Here is a 19276-nt window from a genome sequence, read left to right as displayed (position 1 = left end):
CCCCACTCCCAAAAAACCACTAAATCGGACATATTTTGAAAAAATTTCCTATAGAAATGAGTAGTGACAAAATTTCCTATAGAAATGAAATTTTGACAAAATTTCCCATTTAAATGAAATTTTGACAAAATTTCCCATTTAAATGAAATGTTGACAAAATTTCCCATTTAAATGAAATTTTGACAAAATTTCCTATGGAAATGAACTTTTCCTCTAGATATGAAATTTTGACAAAATTTCCAATGGGAATGAAATTTTGAAAAATTTCCTATGGAAGTGAAATTTTGACGAAATTGCCCACACACGGAAATATTGATAAGATGTTCCATACAAAAAGGGAAAATTTACAAAATTTCCCATACAAGGAAATTTTCACAAAACTTACCACTGAAAGGTTTTTTACACTAAAATTCCCATGAAAAGGAAATTTTCACAAAAATTCCCATGGAAAGGAAATTTTCACAAAATTTCCCACAGAAAGGAAATTTTAACAAATTTCCTACAAAAATTGAATTTTGATAAAATTTCCAATCGAAATGAAATTTTAACAAAATTTCCTATGAAAATGAAATTTTAACAAAATTTCCTATGAAAATGAAATTTGGAAAAAATTTCGCATAGGAAGCAATGTCGACAAAATTTTCTAAATAAAAAGGGAAATTTTGACAAAATTCCTATATACAAAAAATGTTGACAACATTTCGCATACTAAACAAAATGGGACAAAATTTGTTATAGAAATGAAATTTTGAAACAATTTCCCATAAAATGAATTTTTAACAAAATATCCCACATAAGAAAATATTGACAAAATTTTCTATACAAAAGGGGAAATATTAAGAAAATGTCCTTTAGAAAGTAAATTTTGACAAAATATTTTTACAAAATTACCTATCGAAATAAAATTTAAAAAAAAAAAATTTATAGAAATGAAAATGGAATTTCGACAAAATTTCCTCCACAAACGAGAATTTGGAAAAAAAAATTCCCATAGAAGTGAAATTTTCACAAATTTCACATAGAAATTAAATGTTTACAAAATTTCCCGTAAAAGGGAAATTTTCACAAAATTTCCCCTCAAAGGGAAATTTTCACAAAATTTCCCATAAAAAGGAAATTTTCACAAATATCCCAAAGAAAGGAAATTTTTTCCAAAAAAATAAAATTGTGACAAAATTTCCTACAGAAATGAAATATCGACCAAATTTTTTTAACAAACAGGGAAGTTTCCTACTGAAATAAAAATTTGCAATTAAAGGGGAAATTTTTCAAAATTTTTTTTATAATCATTGTTTTTTTTTGATTTCTTGCTTTTTTTGGTCTTTTGTCTTTGAGCCACTGTGTTGAGGTGTAGAAATGGATGAACGCAGCCACGATCAGCATAACACTCGAGGGATCAATCGATTATAGGGCCAGCAAAAGAACAATTGAATAGTTTTAATTCCTGGCCATTTTCTGCCGATGATGTTGTTGCCAATGACGACCATGATGATGATGATGATGAAGATGCTGTTTTTTTCTTGTTGTTGTTATTGTTGTTGCCACAGATCACCATGGGTATTGTTTGGGCAACTGGCTGTGGTGGTTTAGTGTCAAGGTGATGTTGTTAGGGGAAAAAATAACACTGGCGAACCAAACCACCGCACCGCACCGCACTTGGCCAAATGGATACAAAGAATATGCATAAAAGCCAACGATTTATTACAAATCTTGGCCAGCAGAGGAGGAAGGAAGGGGCAACAAAAATAGCCAACACTCGCTGCAGCCGCGTAGCCACTTTTTGAGCATCATTTTAATGATGTCCATTCTTTGAGGGGGATTTCTCAATGTTGCTCCTCAGCCCGCCAAAGCATCCAATACCATTGACCCGCTCGCTGCCTATCCATCCATCCATCCATCGAAGCTTTTGCGTTGCTTGGCTTTCCACTCATACAACCAAAAAAAAAATTTTAATTAAACTTCAGGTATTGAAATGATTTTTCTTACTTTTAAGTTTGATGCATCACAAGGCTTTGTTACGTAGACTGATCAGGCCGATCACCATGGACCTGGTGGCATGGTACATGGTGATGCTATTGACCATGTACGTGTGATGAAAACAATGGATTCAATTCAAATTGGAAGTTGCAAAGCCAGAGCAACTATTTTTAAATCCTGGCATTATTACAAATATTTATCCCCTTAGGATTGCCGAACACACGTTTTTTTTTGGTATATGGAGGAAGCATGCGTTGCAACAGTCCGGCAGAGAGACAAACATTCAGCTTACCAACTTCTGCCTATGTTCAGATCCATACGTCTGTCCCTACTTCTGCATACACTTACTCTGTTTTTTTGAAAACAATGGACATTTAAAATCTTTCTGAGAATTACGACAAGATGTACGCGCGCGCGTTTTCCTTCCCTTTTTGGCTGTCTTTAAGTGCGGTTTGACTGACTGTATGGCTAGCTAGCTAGCTAACTGCCTATATGCTTGACTGACTGTTGGCTGGCTGTCTGGCTGGCTGGCTGACTGGTTGAAAAATATATTCAAAATGGGGTTTCCACATAAATCACACTTATCATTACATTTCGCATAAACTATTGTGTCCTTTTAAAATTCAATTCACCAAAAACCAAACCAAGTAAACAGCAAACAACAACATCAACAGCAACCACAAACATAATCGTGAAAATTAAGCTAAAAAGCTGTAACGATTTCCTTAGAAAAAAAACCCATGGTATCCTGCTGTGCGCAGATTTTGTTAAAGGAAACTAAAGCAGACATAATTTTTCTGAAACTGCGAAGACATTAATGGCCACTTTTGCATGTGTGTCTGCCATAAGTTAAAGAAAAGTTATTGAAATTTTATGCGGGAAATGTTGTCAAAATTTAATTTATACGGAAAATGTAAGTTTTTAAGCGAATTTATGTCAAAATTTCATTTATATGAAAAATTTTGTCCAAATGTCCTTTCTAGAAAATTTTGTCAAAATTTCATTTCTATAGGAAATTTTGTCATAATTTCTTTGTTATGGGTCTTAATAAACAAAATTTGATACCTTAGAAATTTTCGTCAAAATGTTTTTCTTTGGGAAATTTTGTTAAAATTTCTTGTATGGGAAATTTTTGTCAAAACTTCTTTGCATGGGAAGTTTTGTTAAAACCTCCTTGTATGGGAAATTTTGTTAAGGTTTCATTTCTATAGGAAATTTTGTCAAAATTTGGATTCTATAGAATTTTGTGTCAAAAATTGATTTCTATGGGAAACTTTCTCAAAATTTCTTTCCCAATGGGAAATTTTGTTAATTTTTTTTCAATTGTATAAGAGATTTTCCATTTCGTTTTTAAGGGAAATTTTGTAAAAAAAATCTTTTGTGGGAAGACTTTGGGAAAATTTTGTTGTTTTGTATAAGAGATTTTTTGTATAAGAGATTGTATAAGAGATTTTTTGTATAAGAGATTGTATAAGAGATTTTTTGTATAAGAGATTTTTTGTATAAGAGATTGTATAAGAGATTTTTTGTATAAGAGATTTTTTGTATAAGAGATTTTTCTTTTTCGTTTTTTAGGGAAATTTTGTAAAATATTCTCCTCCAATGGGAAATGTTGTTTATTTTTTTTTTTCATGTGTATAAGAGATTTTCTTTTTCGTCTTTAAGGAAAATTTAGTAAAAAAATCTTTTGTGGGAAGTCATTGGAAAATTTTGTCAAAATATCATTTCTCTAGGAAATTTTGTGAACAATTTTTTTTCCAATTGGAAATTTTGTATAAAAAATTTTTTGTATAAGAGAATTTTTGTATAAGAGATATTTTGTGTAAGAGATTGTACAAGAGATTTTCGTTTTTAGGGGAAATTTAAAAAAAAAAAATTTCCAATGGGAAATTTAGATTTTTTGTGTATAAGAGATTTTCCTTTTCGTTTTTTAAAGGAAATTTTGTAAAAAAAATCTTTTGTGGGAAGTCTTTGGGAAATTTTGTCAATATTTACTTTCTATGGGAAATTTTTGTGAAAATTTTATTTCCTCTGAAAATTTTGCCAAAATATCATTTCTCTGCGAAGTACCTTTCATTTGAGTCTCATATTATTCCGATCGGTACACTTTTATTTTTGAGAAGTACTTTTGGGGTAAGGAGGAGGGTCCGCTCCCCTTCCGATATCAAAAAATTATATAGCCTATGTTTTCTTCCCGACCAACCTACACAATCTGTGAAAATTTCAAGGTAATCGGTTTAGCCGTTTTTGAGTCCATACAGATCAAACGAACACAAATTCATTTTTATATATAAGACAAGCTGAAGTCGGCCCGCTGGGGCAGTCACTTAGAAATTTGACCATGAAAAAGGTTATCGGATGCATGCTGTACTTTCAAATTTGTTTTATTCGAGTCCCATATTGCCATGGTAAATCCTATTTGAGAAGTGTTATGGGGTAAGACGACCTACCAAACTTTTGGTCCCAAAAGTGGATATAAAATTCGCATTTCACTCAAAAATCTTTCCTTGGAACCTCATATTGGTATGATCGGTAAAAATGTCGCCGTGGCGCAGAGGTTAGCATGTCTGCCTATGACGCTGAACGGCTGGGTTCGAATCCTGGCCCACTCTTCTATAAGTCTTGTGAGTTTACTTCACTACCACCCTCACTTTGTTAAGTTTCTCGATGAAAGACTGAGATTTTTACCTTCTCACCGCTTCTATGCAAAATCATCACAGACCCTAAACTAAAATCCATCTCAATTGATGCTGTTTAATATCCTCAGTTTCTCAAATATCAATTTTTGTGTTCCCATTCCTATTTGAAAAGAAAAATTCCTCTTGCAATTCATGGCATTTTCCAATTTTCCAACATTCATTGAACCATTCAATAGATTTCTTCGAATTTCATAATCCCCCAAAAACCAGCAAGCAATTGCACATCTTCGCCAAGACAATAGAAAATTCCGAAAATCCTTTTCACCTGCCCCTTGTAACCTTAGCAGAGGAAAAACTAACACCTCACACTTGTAGCTGTGTGGAAGTAACACTTGAGCAGCAGCATTACAAATCCTTGCAATTCCACGAATGCAGCAACAACAGCAGCAGCAACAAGTCTTGATTTTCCCTATAGCAGCATATGCTAAGGTATTGAACTAAGTCTATGCCTTGTTTGAGTGTGTCTGTGTGTTGATCTTTACACACTACACATACTTGTAAAGAGTACAGAAAATGCGTGCCATAATCTGTGTTTTAAAACCTCAACATGTTTTATTGTTTTTTTTTTTTGCCTTACATGAGAAGTATCATCATAACTTTTGCAACCGACCACGTAAAAGGATCGTGGCATAAAGTACACTCGCGATTAAAAGTAATCGGCAAGGGAAGTTAAATCTTATATATAAAATTCAATTTGTGTTTGTTTGTCGGTTTGTTTGTTTGTTTCGTATAGATTCAAAAACGGCTGAACCGATTACCTTCAAATTTTCACAGATTGTGTAGGTTGGTCTGGAAGGCTATATTATTTTTTGATGTCGGGAGGGGGCGGACCCTCCCCCTTGCCCCAGAAGTACTACCCAAAAATTTAAGTGGATCGATCGGGACAATATAGGATTCAAATGAAAGGTATTCAAAAGTAGAGAACGAATTTCATAATAAAAGTTGGGTCCAAGTACCTGAGGGACCGTCCAGCCCCAAAACCCCTTAAAATAGGTTTATTTGACGATCAAGACAATATGGGACTTAAATGAAAGGTATTCGGGAGTAGATTACGAATGTTGTCAGAAAGTAGGAATAGGCTTTATAATTTATTGATAACAGAAGGGACGGACCCTCCACCGTTGCCCCAAAAACACTACCCAAAATCAAAAGTGGATAAGGACAATATGGGTATCAAATGAAACACACATTAAAACATTAATCTGAGACCGTGAGACCTTGATCGTCTTCTTAATCGATTTAGCCATGTCCGTTCGTCCGTCTGTCGAAGTCACCATAGCGGTCGAATATAAACCGATCTCCCGATTTGATTTCTTGCGCCCCCGGAAGCTGCAATTTCTGTCCGATTTGGCTGAAATTTAGCATATAGTTTTATGTTATGACTTCCAACAACTGTGCCAAGTACGTTCCAAATCGGTCTATAACCTGATACAGCTCCCATATCAAGCGATCTCCCGATTTTACTTATTGAGCCCCTTGAAGCCGCTATTTTAATCCGATTTGTCCGAAATTTTGCACGTAATGTTCTGTTATAACTTCCAACAACTGTGCCAAGTATGCTTCAAATCGGGCTATAACCTAATATATCTTCAATATAAACCGATCTCCCGATTTGACTTCTTGAGCCCTGACAAGCCGCGGTTTTAATCCGATTTGGCTGAAATTTTGCATTCGGTAATTGGTACGGTCCAAATCTGCCTATGACCTCATATAGCTCCTTTATAAACCGATCTCCCGATTTGACTTCTTGAGCCCTTACAAGTCGCGGTTTTAATCAGATTTGTCTGAAATTTTGCATACAGTGTACTGTTATGACTTTCAACAACTACCCTAATTACGGTCCAAATCGGTGTATATCCAGATATAGCTCCTATATTTTAGCAGAATCTAGGGTGGTAGGTTTCTAAGATTCGGCAGAACTTAGCACGACTTTACTTGTTTTATTTTAATTTATTTTTTTATTTTAATTTATTTTTACTTATTGTATTTCAATTTATTTTTATTTTTATTAATTTTATTATATTTTATTTCATTTTAATTGATTTCATATTATTTTAATTTTTTATTTTAGTTTATTTTATTTCAGATTATTTTATTCTTTTTTTTTACTTTATTTTTTATTTAATTATTTTGTTTTTTATTTATTTTTTTATTTTATTTTTTATTTTAATGTATTTTATTTGTTTTATTTTATTTTATATTATTTTTATTTGTTTTATTTTATTTTATTTTAATTTATTTAATTTAATTTAATTTTATTTTATTTTATTTTATTTTATTTTTTTTTTTATTTTATTTTATTTTATTTTATTTTATTTTATTTTATTTTATTTTATTTTATTTTATTTTATTTTATTTTATTTTATTTTATTTTATTTTATGATATTTTATTTTATTTTATTCCTTTTTATTTTAATTTATATTATTTATATATTTTTTATTCTATTTTCACTTATTTTATATACACCAATTTTACGTTTATTCATTCTTCATTTCCCTCTGCCCTCCTCCTGATTAAATATCCAACACTAAAGCAACCACTATTTTTTGCCCTCGACTGTGTAAATGAATGATGCACAAAGTTATGCAGATTATAATTTCACCCACGCCACAATCAATACCAACTGCCTGCGGCCAGAACAATACGTCCTCGTACAACACTTAAGCACACACACACACAATAACGGCTAGGAACAACAAACCAAGTCACAGACAAAGTCGACGACAGAGTCGAGGTAAAGAAAACCTGTTTCAATTGAAAATGCTTTACAATTAACACGACCACGAAGTCATAGCAACCGAGTCAACTGCGAAGGAGGAAAAGCAACACAGAGCCCCAAAGAAGACCATACAGAGTATTTGTTATTGTGTATGTGCGCTCATGTGGAGAGGGGGAGTTATGAAACCAGTCAGATTTAAATGCCTACATCTAAGTCGCGCTTCAGTGCAAAACCATATTTTTCGGCCAGATTAATGAAAAACAACGGCAAAACATACACAAACGCACACACACACGCAAACAATGCAATACTTGGTGTGAGTGCATAAGAGTGCAGTCACAGTTCTGCTCTCTGCCTTAAATGCGGCTGTTACTGTTGCCGATACTTAAGTATCAAAAGTGTAATAAAGCTACAACAAAATTGACACCAAAGGAGATACAAGAGCAAATACCAAACATCAGCTGAACACCAACCAACAGACATAAGCAACAAGAGCAGCAGAAAAACAGCAACAATGCCAATAACAATAACATCCTCAACCAGCCAGCCATCCACACAAAGTAAATCTCCATAAATAATAAATGTACAAGATATGTACTTGGAAAGGGGGCCGTGACTGTTTGCCCACCACACAACAACAATGACGATGACGACAACGATATTATCAACCGGGGGGGAAAAAAGAGTAAATGTCAAAAATTGAAACAAATTAGCGGGATTAGTCAAACCGACCTACTCGTCTCTCATAGGCATAGAAAGCTGTGTAGCGCTGTTACTGCTCCCCTTTTACAAGTCATTTATATGCAATTGATGCTTGTCTCGTTGAGGCCGATGCTGATGTTGATGCGGCTGCTGCTGCTTTTTGTGGTCTTATTGTGCTGCCCACTCATTAACAGCCGCCATCAAGAGAGTGACAAAAGTTAAAATAAAGACCGAGAGTGATGTGGATTGATTAAAAGCCGAACCCTGTCTTGTTTGTTATTGGTTGTGCGTGTGGCTGTTCAAGGGTTTTGTTGGTTCGTCGATTTTTGTCTTACTGCTGCTGCTGCTTGCTGCCTGGGCCACCATACTATACGCATACATATAGCCAAGCTCATTTAGTCACACCAACACACACATCAACTGATGTTCGACACCTTAAATACAACAAAGGCAAAAGCACCATACATCCTCCACATGTACACAACACGAGAGCTTGCATGGCAATAATGAAGAAAAACAACAACAACAACATTGCTACTACTAATAGCAAAATAATCACCCCTCTTTACAAATGAAAAGCCCTGGCAAAAGGTTGGCTTTATTTAGCACTCATTAACTAACACACAAGCAAATATCCATGTGTACACACACTGGCAATGGCTGACTCATTAAATCTTTGTATGCGAGTGTGTGAATGTGTGTATAATGGATAAATGAAAACTACTCATTATTCCCCTCTTTGTCAGCAGCCAACCTATTCATATCACTCATACTCTCGCTCTCTCTCTCTCTGTATTGATATCATCTTACTCTTGTATTTCCTGCCACTCTCTCTCACTCTTACTAAGTTAGTATGCCTCTTTATTTACTCTCTGTAGTTTTGCAAGTAGTTTGAGTTCCTATTGTGCACCAGGTAAACAAAAATCATTTGTTATGACTCTGCATACAACTCGCTTTGGTTTTTGGCGCAATGTAAGCTATTGTTTTGGTATAGAGTAGTGTGCGAAATCAAATGTGCTTGTGAAATCAATGAAGAAGATCGACTGGGTAACACTTAGGTACCCGGTTCTAGCAGTAAACTCAATTGATAAGAGCACTCCGATGACAGCCAAAAGGTCACCTCTGGCACAAAAGTTTTGCATGAAGCCCTTAAAATTTTTCGCCTTATTTAAAGAAAATTCCCTCCCCTAGCCAAGTATACCGCTCTAGTATACCCCAGAAATCAGTTCACACTCTTACAAAATTAAGAAAAATCTTCATTTTAATAAATTTTTTAACAGTTTCAATGTTTTGTCTGAATCCACACACAACAAATGTCCATATTATGTGGATGTTGCGCAGTGTTGGTGAACAAACACCAATGCAGTGACAGCAATTACGCGACATCATGACTTGCCACATTTGATTAGTAAAGAAAGCAATGACATGATTTGTTTTTGTTGGCGAGCATTTGTGCGACGATCGTATTGTTAATTGTTTTGGAATTTCCATGAGAAGAAAGCAAGACAATCGTAGGCTTTCTTTCATACACTATGCTGCTTATTTGCATATGTATGTTGGCTTGCAAAGTGGGATGAAGTAAGTGTGAGAGACATTAGAGAGCTACATTATTTTGTATAAGGCAATGTTATAATTTCATTTGGGGGGATACGAACAAAGTTGCCAAAAGAAAATGTTATACTTATATCGAATTTATTGCGAAAACGCCTCTATGATATAAATACCAAATTAACCACGCTCGACAATCCTGTCTATTAGCTGTACTTTTCCCAATGCATGTGTTTTTGTGTAATAGCAGATTTTTTGTCTACACAATTACACTACTCCCAGGGTATACACATGATTCTGTGCATCTGTTGGGAGTTGTAGTGATGGTTTCGAAAGACAGATACAACAGCGACGGCTCTCGATGTTGTTCCTTGTGCCCAGGTTCAAATCCCGGCCGGGCTGTGCCGATTTTTTTCATTTTCAAGTTTTTGCCTGTTAGGGCGAACTTCATTAAATTTTACAATTTTGTTTGTTTCTCTTTCGAGACGAGCTCTATGATCGGAAAAGGAAAGCCAGAGATCGCAACACACACCAAACACTTTAAGACGCGTTTCGTAATTTGGTTACAATTACTCACCAGCCATATTAGGTGTGAAGGCTTAAAGACCCGTACGTTGATATGTTATACATATAGCGAATTTATGTCGAAAACGCCTCTATGATATAAATACCACATAAACTACTCTCGATAACGCTGTTTTTTAGCTGTACTTTTCCCTATACATGTGTTTTTTGTGTAATGGCAGATTTTTAGTCTACACTATTACACTACTCCTATGGTATACATATGATTCTGTGCATTTGTTGGAAGTTGTATTGATGGCTTCAAAAGCCAACAAGACCACGGCAACGGCTCTCGCTGTTGTTCCTTGTGCCCAGGTTCGAGACCAGTAATGTACTAAACTAACCATTCAATCATACTCGTTCCGTTTGTAACATCTCTGCGACCCCATTAAGTATATATATTATGGATCGTCTTAACATTCTAAGTCGATCTAGCCATGTCTGTCCCTCTGGCTGTTCGAAAGCACGCTAACTTCCGATGGAGTGAAGCTTGTCGCTCGAAATTTTGTACAAACTTATTAATGTAGATTGGATGGGATTGTAAATGGGCCTTATCAGTCCATGTTTAGATATAGCTTCCATATAAACCGATATTCCAATTATACTTTAATTCACATACGATTTGGCTGAAATTTTGAACGATGACTCTTCCATAGACCTCCAACAGATGTACTTTGTATGGTTCCAATTGCTACAAAACCTAATATAGCTCCCATATAAACCAATCTCCCGATTATACTTCCTGAGCATCTAGAAAGCGCAAATCCTATCGGATTTGGGTTAAATTTCGAATGATTACTTCTGCTATGATCTCCAATATCTATACCAAGTATGGCCATGATCTTATGTTGTTCCTATATAAATCAGTCTCTCGATTCGTAACCAAAAAAAAAAAAATCCATGAGTATTTCTTGTGGTGATCTTCCATTATCCTTTTTTCAATTTCTGCCTATAAAGAGAAATCTTGCAAAACACTTGACAAATGCGGTCCATGGAGGAGGGTCTATAAGATTCGGCCCAGCCGAACTAAACACCCTCTTATTTGTTATTACTATGTTTACTTTATGAAAAACCATCACTGTTGAATAAATCTGATCATCAGACCCCAACATAAACGACAACGCCATTACACAGACTCTTTAATTAACTACACATACATATCTATGATTTTCTCCTTTTTGCAAACCATGTTTATGTCTTTCTCCTTATTAAGAGCATCTAGTTAATCGATCATCTGTCGTTTTGTTTACTTTTTTTGCATGGCTGTTATACACACACATAGTGTTTCATTTTTACCCCTACTATCCACACACACACATCACCCATCACCCATGCACAGCAATGCTGCGGCATAAAAAACCATCTCAGTATTGCTACTCTCAATTGATTTAAGCTTAGCTCTTTGGTTTGTTTTCAACAATCTCCCTGTTCTCCTATTGATTTTTTGCTTTCTCTTTCGCTCTATCGATAATTTGTATTCATTTGAATGTGTGTTAATGCGTATGCCAGCCATTCAATCACACTCGTTGTCGTACACAGCTTGTTCTTTCTTCATTTGCTAAGAGTTGGTTGGGATTTTTTCATACCTTTAACGTTCATTCAACTTCTTGTTGCTGTTGTTGGGCTGCTGGCCGAGGCCGAGCAATGACGTTGACAGAGGCAGCATGAAGTTGGATAAATAAAGTCTTTTAACTACTGCTGCTGCCTCTGCCTTGTTTGGTTGTGTGTATGGATTTTTGGTCTTGTTTATGCCCTGTTGTGTTGTTGTAATTAGTGTTTTGTTGCTATTTCTTCTTCTTGGTAGAAATCAAGCTGCTCTTTTGATACCGGGCCAGCTACGATCATCAGTTGTTAGTCGAACGTTACGCTGAAGACGTCATCAAACTAAATTAAAAGCGGCGCGCGTGCGTTTTTTTTTTAATTTTTAATTTTTGAACTACAAGACATTTCTTCAATCGATTCCGTATTGCCTTCTACATTTAATGTAATTTTTGAACTACAAGGCATTTCTTCAATCGATTGTAAACTAAGTAGCTTCTTTTGGTGACTACACTTTACACCATTGTTTTTTTTTTTTGAGACACTGCAAAAAGATTGTCATTTGAGGTCGTTGTATACGTGTGCGTGTGTCGGCTGTGTGCATGGGTTTTTATTATTTTTTTCGTATTATTATTATTGTTGTTGTTGTCGCTGCTCTGTTATTATTTAATTGTGTTTAATTTGTATAAAAAAAAATCTCACACTTTTGGGTGCCTGCGCCCATGGGCTCCTCCATACAAATACCGATGCGATGATAGCTGTTCACATTATACAAAAATAACAACAACATCAAAAAGTGAGTGAGTGAGTGAGCAAATGTATGAATAAATGAATGAATCTAGGCAATGAATTACTTAAACGAAAGCTAGATTCCCGTATGCTGGTTTAGTAGTGCCAGTCTGTCAACCAGACCTCAACATTAACCAGTGGCCCCCCAGTTTTCACAGAGGTGTTGCTTGTTGTGGACTTGTTTTTGTTTTTATGAAGCAAAAAAAAATATGAATAAATAAAAAAATCTTTGTTATTGTTGTTTTTTAATAGCCATCAAAAATGTGTTGTTGTCCAATTTCAGTTTGAACAAAAAAGTGAAGAAAACAAAATAGTTAAACAAAAATGTCTAGCTAAAGCAAGCAGAAGAAGAAAAAAATCAAAGTGAAAGTTTGTCATTGATTGTATTTTTGCAAAACGGAAATTCACATGTCAAGATGCTGAAGACTCATAGCAATGCCCTTAAAATGAGTAAAAGAACAGCGCTGGATGCCAATAGTCCCCAGGCCATGCTGCATAGGGCTTTGCAACAGCCGCTACTGTTAGCCCCACCACCCACACCCACCAAACAAAAGGAGACCACCGCCATCGCCACCATGCTTCAGCCCCTGCAAAGCTCTTTGAGGGTTGAGGATTTAAATGATCCCAATTCACCCCATTTTCCCGATCATTTGGGTTGTGGCGAAGTTTTCACCTGGCATTGCGAGGGTGAATTCTATGCTGTGGAATGTCGTCTATGCGATGATCATCCCCTATGCCCCCTCTCGGAATTCCCTTTGCACATGGAGGCTTGGCACACTGATTGGACTGGCAAATTGACCATTGATGGCGAGGATATGGATGAGGAGGAGGATGAGGAAGAACAAAATGATTTGTATCATGTTTTGGCTCTGTCGCCCCAAAACAACGAGGATAGCGGCCTTTGTGATTACGATCACGATGATGACGAAAGTGGTGTTGGTGGCCAGCATTTATCGCCTGCTTCGCAGCAAATGTGTGAAGAAGAAGAGGAAGATGTGCTCGAACCGTTCGAACAAGTTTTGATTGAGCAAGAAAATAACATCGATACCACACAGGTTAATGAAAACGACAATCAAGCAGTTAATGAACGTGCTGCTGATGCTGGTGTTGGTATTAGTGTTAATGAAGTAAAAGCGGCAGGCGCGGAAGAGGAAAGGGAAGTGATGACAGAAGGTGACGAAAATACCTTAACAACAACGGTACTCATAGCATCCGCAGAAACAACGATATCAAGCAACAACGTTTGCGCTGGAGAAACCCCTCCAACAGCACAAACTCAAGAACAACAACAACAACAACAATTGTGGAATAACAAATCAAAACAATACCATAACACCATACTCTCTGCAGAACTCAAATCTCCGTTAAAAGAAGAGAACCCCCAAGAGGCCAATACACTGCAGCAAAGAGAAAATGAGAGCTTAACCGTTATAAGAGAGTCTTTATACAATGAGTTGTGTTTCTCTGAGAATTCTTTAAGCTGCTGTCACAGCACAGCAGAGCAACTGCAGCCGTCGTCGCAGCCACCACAGCAGCAGCATGCGCAGTTAACACAGGCAACGGTGAAAGAATTAACAAGTGATCATGATGAAACCACTAAAGTTCCAAAGAATTGTTGTTGGCCCGAAGAAAGTTACGACAGCAATAAAAAACAAGAAATTCAACAATTCCCAAAGCCGATGGAAGCAGGTGAAATTATCGCGCCACAATCGCAACACCCAAAAGACTTCATTAAACCCAAGACAAAACAGCAATCTAAAGACCACATACAATTAGCAACTAATTCCGCGAAGAAAAAATCCGTGGTAGAAATTACCAAAGTGGAAATTTTAAATGTCAATAATTCGCTAATGGCGAACAACAACAGTGCAGAGGCCGAGATGTTGGCGCCCAACGTTAAGGACAACTCTCCCATGCCGCCTCGCAAAAGGAAAAGGGCAAACGGCAAATGTTTGAGCCAAGAAATAAACATTCAGCCCCAAAAATCGAATCCTCCTTTAAGAGGCAAATATTTAAAGTCATTTAAGAAATTTCTGCAAAAATCAGATACCGAAAGTCTGTCAGGTAGTGAAATTGTTGAAAATGATAGCAGTAGTCCCAATAGTTCGCCCCTTCACTGCGCTAGCATGGAACCTAAAAGGCGGCGTTTATATTCCAGAGCCTGTAAGAAATCTCCCACCAATTCCTTGTCAAGTGAAACAAACGAATATCCATCAACTTCACCTTCGCCGCCACCCACAGATTGTGATAGTCACACTTTCCTTTCACCCGCCCATGCCCTCGAACCCGAAGTCCCTGCATCCCCACAGAGTGATAAGTCCAGCAAGATACGTTACTTGGTTAAGCAATGCGAGCGCATTGCCCGTGAGCATTCCTCTTCGGCAGCTTCTACCATATCGTCCAGCTCCACCTGCTGTTCCAGCAATTCATCCCTAAACCGAGGCAAACGCAATAGCCGAAGGCGTCGATCTCTGACACCGGTAGAAGTTTGCGATATACAACCTACCGTGCCGCTCAACGATCACATACTTCCCATCTATGACGACTCTGGCAATATGTCGCCGGAAATGCTGAGCGAGCATTTGGAATCTCTGGCCTGTTCCCTTTTGGACTATGATGATTTTCCCGATGATGATCATTCAGTGGCATCCACAAGTTTGACAGGTGAAAATATCTTAGAATCTTCACCCTCATCACCTGGTTCGCCCAAAACCGAGGAGGAACACTTTGAATTTCATGAGCCTCGAGAGAAACTCAATAAGATGCATGTCCTCAAGCTCATTGAACTTTACCAGGAGCATACCCGCCTGTGGGATCAAACGCATAGGGAATTTTGTGAGCCCCACCTGTGCCGGCAGTCTTGGCAGGACATAGCCGAACGCTGGAATGCCTTCTGCAATCGTAAATTCCACATAACCGAGGTGCGCATAAGAATTTCCACCCTATGCCAGCGTTATCTCAAGGAGCGTGAGCGCATACAAAGAGAAGGTGAGCTGGATGAGAGTGCCAAATTTCCCTATTATGAGCAAATGTCCTTTTTGGAGCAGCATCGTTCTCTGCAAAAACGTCGTGAGGTGTATGAGCAGCAAAATGAAAAGATTTTGGAAATCTATCAAAAACATCTGGTGCTGTGGCATGTGCGTTGCTATAAGGTGCGTCAGGTCAAGGAGAGAACTAAAGCATTCCAGAGCATAAGCTCGGAGCTTAAGGATATTGGCATTTATCTCTCCTCCAGTGGGGTGCAGAAACGCATACGCTCTTTGAGGAAATGCTATCGCCTGGAGAAAATTCGCCATCTACATGCCCAGGTGGAGCGCATGAAATTCGAACCCACCTTTAAGCATTACGAGAGAATGCAATTTCTGGACAAACATATTGATCCTTTCGTTTGTCGTGTGTGTGGCAAAATCTTTGAAAGTTTAGTTAGCTTTAAGGAACATCTAGAGTCGTCTAGTCATGGCAATATACTGGAAGAGGAGGACGAAGATGAAGAGGAACCCAACAAACCGGCTAACACATCGTCCAATGTTACGCAGGATACCATTGTCTGTGGTACCAATGAGAAATTTGAGATAAGCATGAATGTCAAAGATCTCAACTCGGTGTCCGTTTTCATCAAACCATTGGCCATGGAGCAGCAAAGTGCAGTTGGTTGCAATAAAAGTTCACGACGTGATGCCAGCTTCAACCAGTTTCCCATGGAAGATGTTATAATGGAGGAACTTATAGAGAATGTCTCACAAGAGGATGAGGAATTTGCTCCGAAAACCTTGGACACGGTATGTTGTCTTGGTTAAATACGACATGATTTTGGGATTTTGAACTCTACGTTTCTTCCACTCTGTGTTTTTTAGTATCTGCATTCATGTGACAGCCCCGAGGATGTTACTATGTTCATAGACACAGCAAGTAATAGTGATAATATTTTGGAGTTCCCTCTACAATCGGATGATGTAGCAAGTGTGAAAAGCTCAAATACAACATCGACGGTAAGTGTCAAACAAAAATCTGATGATCTTTAGTATACTATTTTTCCGCTGGAGTGATATATGATTGAGACTTGACGTGCAGGGTTTTTGGCCGACTAAACTATTAAGAGTTAGTGATGTTTTCATCCATATGAAAGCATCCATAAGTAAAATATCGTCCTACGGAAACCCTTCCTAGTTTTTAAGCGCTATACAAGCCTTAACGATAGGGTAGGTCCACATAAGAAATAAGATTGACAAACCCTTGAACCTCACGGATTGCATCCAAGTAATGGATTATATCTCGATTCTCCATGCCTTTGTATGGTCTTTTGAGAAAATCGGAGTCGCAACAGATGATAATGCCGATGGGCTTCCAGAATATATTCTTCTTAATTAAAACTGTACCATGTTTTTTCTTTTCACTTCTTTCTACTTTTGCCAAGAGGCTTCCCGACGATATTTTTCTAAATTAAAACTGATTTCGGTTTACTTATGTAAAAATAGATATGTAATGAACATTAGATGAATCTGATTGTAGTTCTTAGCATATTGGATTTTTCTTTTCGGTTTACGAATGAGAGCCAAGAGATCGACTAACGCTGCGCGATAGATCATGAACATCATAGAATCTAATTTTCAAAACAGAAACGTCCGTTTGAATAGATTATTATCGTGCTGACGTTTTAGAGACAATGAAAAATTCTCATCATTCATTTAAGAAACAGGGAATACTTCTCCTATACTAATTAGTGCAGTCCTATTCAAATTTAAGCTCAATGATAAGGTACTTCCTTTTTTGTTCCGGGTTTTTTAACATGGCGGGGTACCTCACAAATGAAGCCAGCATTATTAAGGGGAAAACCAGCGGTGAACATTTTTTTCTGATGCTCACGCCGGGATTTGAACCTAGGCGTTCGGCGTCATAGGCGGACTTGCCACGGTGTCCTCCAAGGGACAATACTAATCGATTAAAGAAGATGGACTGCTTTACAGAACATACCTAAAACTATAGGAAATCGCCAATTAAGGGTAGTTATTACCTATTGTGATTTACCCCTATTAAGCTGGACTTGCATGCCCTTTTGAGTAAATGAAAATCGCTGTAGATGATGATTATGAAAACAAGACCCCGTCTAGATCCTGGCATTAGGCTTAGCTAAGTATTTTTTTCTTTATATTTCTTCTTACTTTTGAGTTCAACTTAATTACTCAGAAGAGTTCAACTTAATTACTCAGAAGAATCAGATAAATCTCTTTAAAAAAATTATGTACTGTTTGCGAATCCCGTTAGGATGGCATGAAGGCCAGCATTGTGTCTGTTTCTTCTTTTTCACGATTCCGCACCTGCACGAACCCCAGCTACAGGTCTATCGATGCATACTAAAACTAAATTTCCCTTGAACATTCCATTAACGAATCTCATATCAATTTTTTTGCAGTCCGATTAAAGTTTTAAGTTCAATGATAAGGCTGATTCTTCTTTCTTCCGATTCCAAACGACGTAGCGACACCACTTGGTAGAAGAGTTTTAACATGGCAGGATACCTCACAAATGTAGGTAGAGGAGTTTTAACATGACAGGATACCTCACAAATCTAGCCAGCATTTGTAAGGGGATAACCACCGCTGAAATGTTTGTCTGATGTTCAAGCCGGAATTTGATACCGGGCATTCGGTATCATAGGCGGACACACAAACGTCTGCGCCACGGTGAGCTCCCTACCGCTACATTCTAATACCTAGGCTGCAATCTTATGCTACACATTTTGAGGTATTTTCTTCTTTAGCGGTTTTTCTATTATCTTTCCTTTCTATGAGTTACCAAACTTGAATGGAACTAAAATAGGAATTTGCACTTTTCTTAAAATTTGTCTAAATTTCATGCATCAAGTGTCTACCCATTTGCTCATGCACCAAGTGTCTACCCTAAAATCTCAGTAGCCCCCGATCAGTATAGAAACTCTAGTTCAACTGTTAATCGAAACCAGGTGGATCGTCATGGGATTCCGGTTAGATGCTTGACAGAATCACGCGATAGTGTCTGATCTTTTAAATTCTCCCTAAGGTTTGTAGTACCTCCATGGTGGATGGCCACAAGCAGCACAATCCTCAGTCCTAAGGACCGTCCTCGTCTGGGATTTGGTTTAGAAACAGGACAGAACCACGCTATAGTGGTGAAAATCTCCCGCCGGAAGACCACGAGCATAGGATATCATGTCAGCCAGCTTTTGAAACCTGACGAGTGTCATAAAAGGGGTTTCAGCAAAGTCTAATCCAGCATGCTGACATTTGTGTAACCTTCAGTCTTGTTAATATTGTCTACACGGGATAGCTGTGAACACCACTTAGGCTGGAACATTGAGGTCCGATCTGTGTGGTGTTTATTGCTGTTACAAGAAGCTTAGCTACTAGCTACCGGGCGCATCAGGTGCCGCTGCAGCTCCATACGGAGAAGCGGTCGCGGACACTCAGCAGTATCGGACGGAGAGTCTCAGTAGAGGCTGGGCGGCACCGGCTCTTGCACAAATACTGTGTGCCTATGTTGCTCTATATGACAAGGCGGGTTATTGGCGCCTTTAAATAACCAATGGCCACCCTGTTCCCGGGGAACATTGAGGTCCGATCTGTGTGGTATTCATTGCTATTACAAGAAGCTTAGATACGAGCTAAAGAACGCATCAAGTGGCGTTGCAGCTCCATACGGAGTAGCTGATACGGCAGTCGCGGACACTCAGCGGTATCGAGCGGAGGGTCTCAGTGAGAGGCC

General features: G+C 37.6%; 1 protein-coding gene across 3 annotated transcripts in view; it reads left to right on the top strand.

Moving 5' to 3' along the window:
* The window catches only part of LOC106085775 (uncharacterized), a 177698-nt gene that overhangs the window by 150785 nt on the left and 7637 nt on the right, over positions 1 to 19276 (top strand). The window contains exons 1-3 of one of the 3 annotated variants that reach the window (XM_013250188.2): positions 12086 to 12545; positions 12822 to 16317; positions 16393 to 16527. In XM_013250188.2, the coding sequence (XP_013105642.2) occupies positions 12955 to 16317; positions 16393 to 16527 (3498 nt within the window). In that variant the 5' untranslated portion in view covers positions 12086 to 12545; positions 12822 to 12954. Of the gene's footprint in view, positions 1 to 12085; positions 12546 to 12649; positions 12699 to 12821; positions 16318 to 16392; positions 16528 to 19276 lie in introns of those variants that run through there. The other 2 variants (XM_059366655.1, XM_059366654.1) reach the window with 2 other exon arrangements.

The sequence above is a fragment of the Stomoxys calcitrans genome, chromosome 4 (genome assembly GCF_963082655.1).
Source record: "Stomoxys calcitrans chromosome 4, idStoCalc2.1, whole genome shotgun sequence".
Taxonomy (NCBI): Eukaryota; Metazoa; Arthropoda; class Insecta; order Diptera; family Muscidae; genus Stomoxys; species Stomoxys calcitrans.
This window is presented reverse-complemented; position numbering and strand designations above follow the sequence as displayed.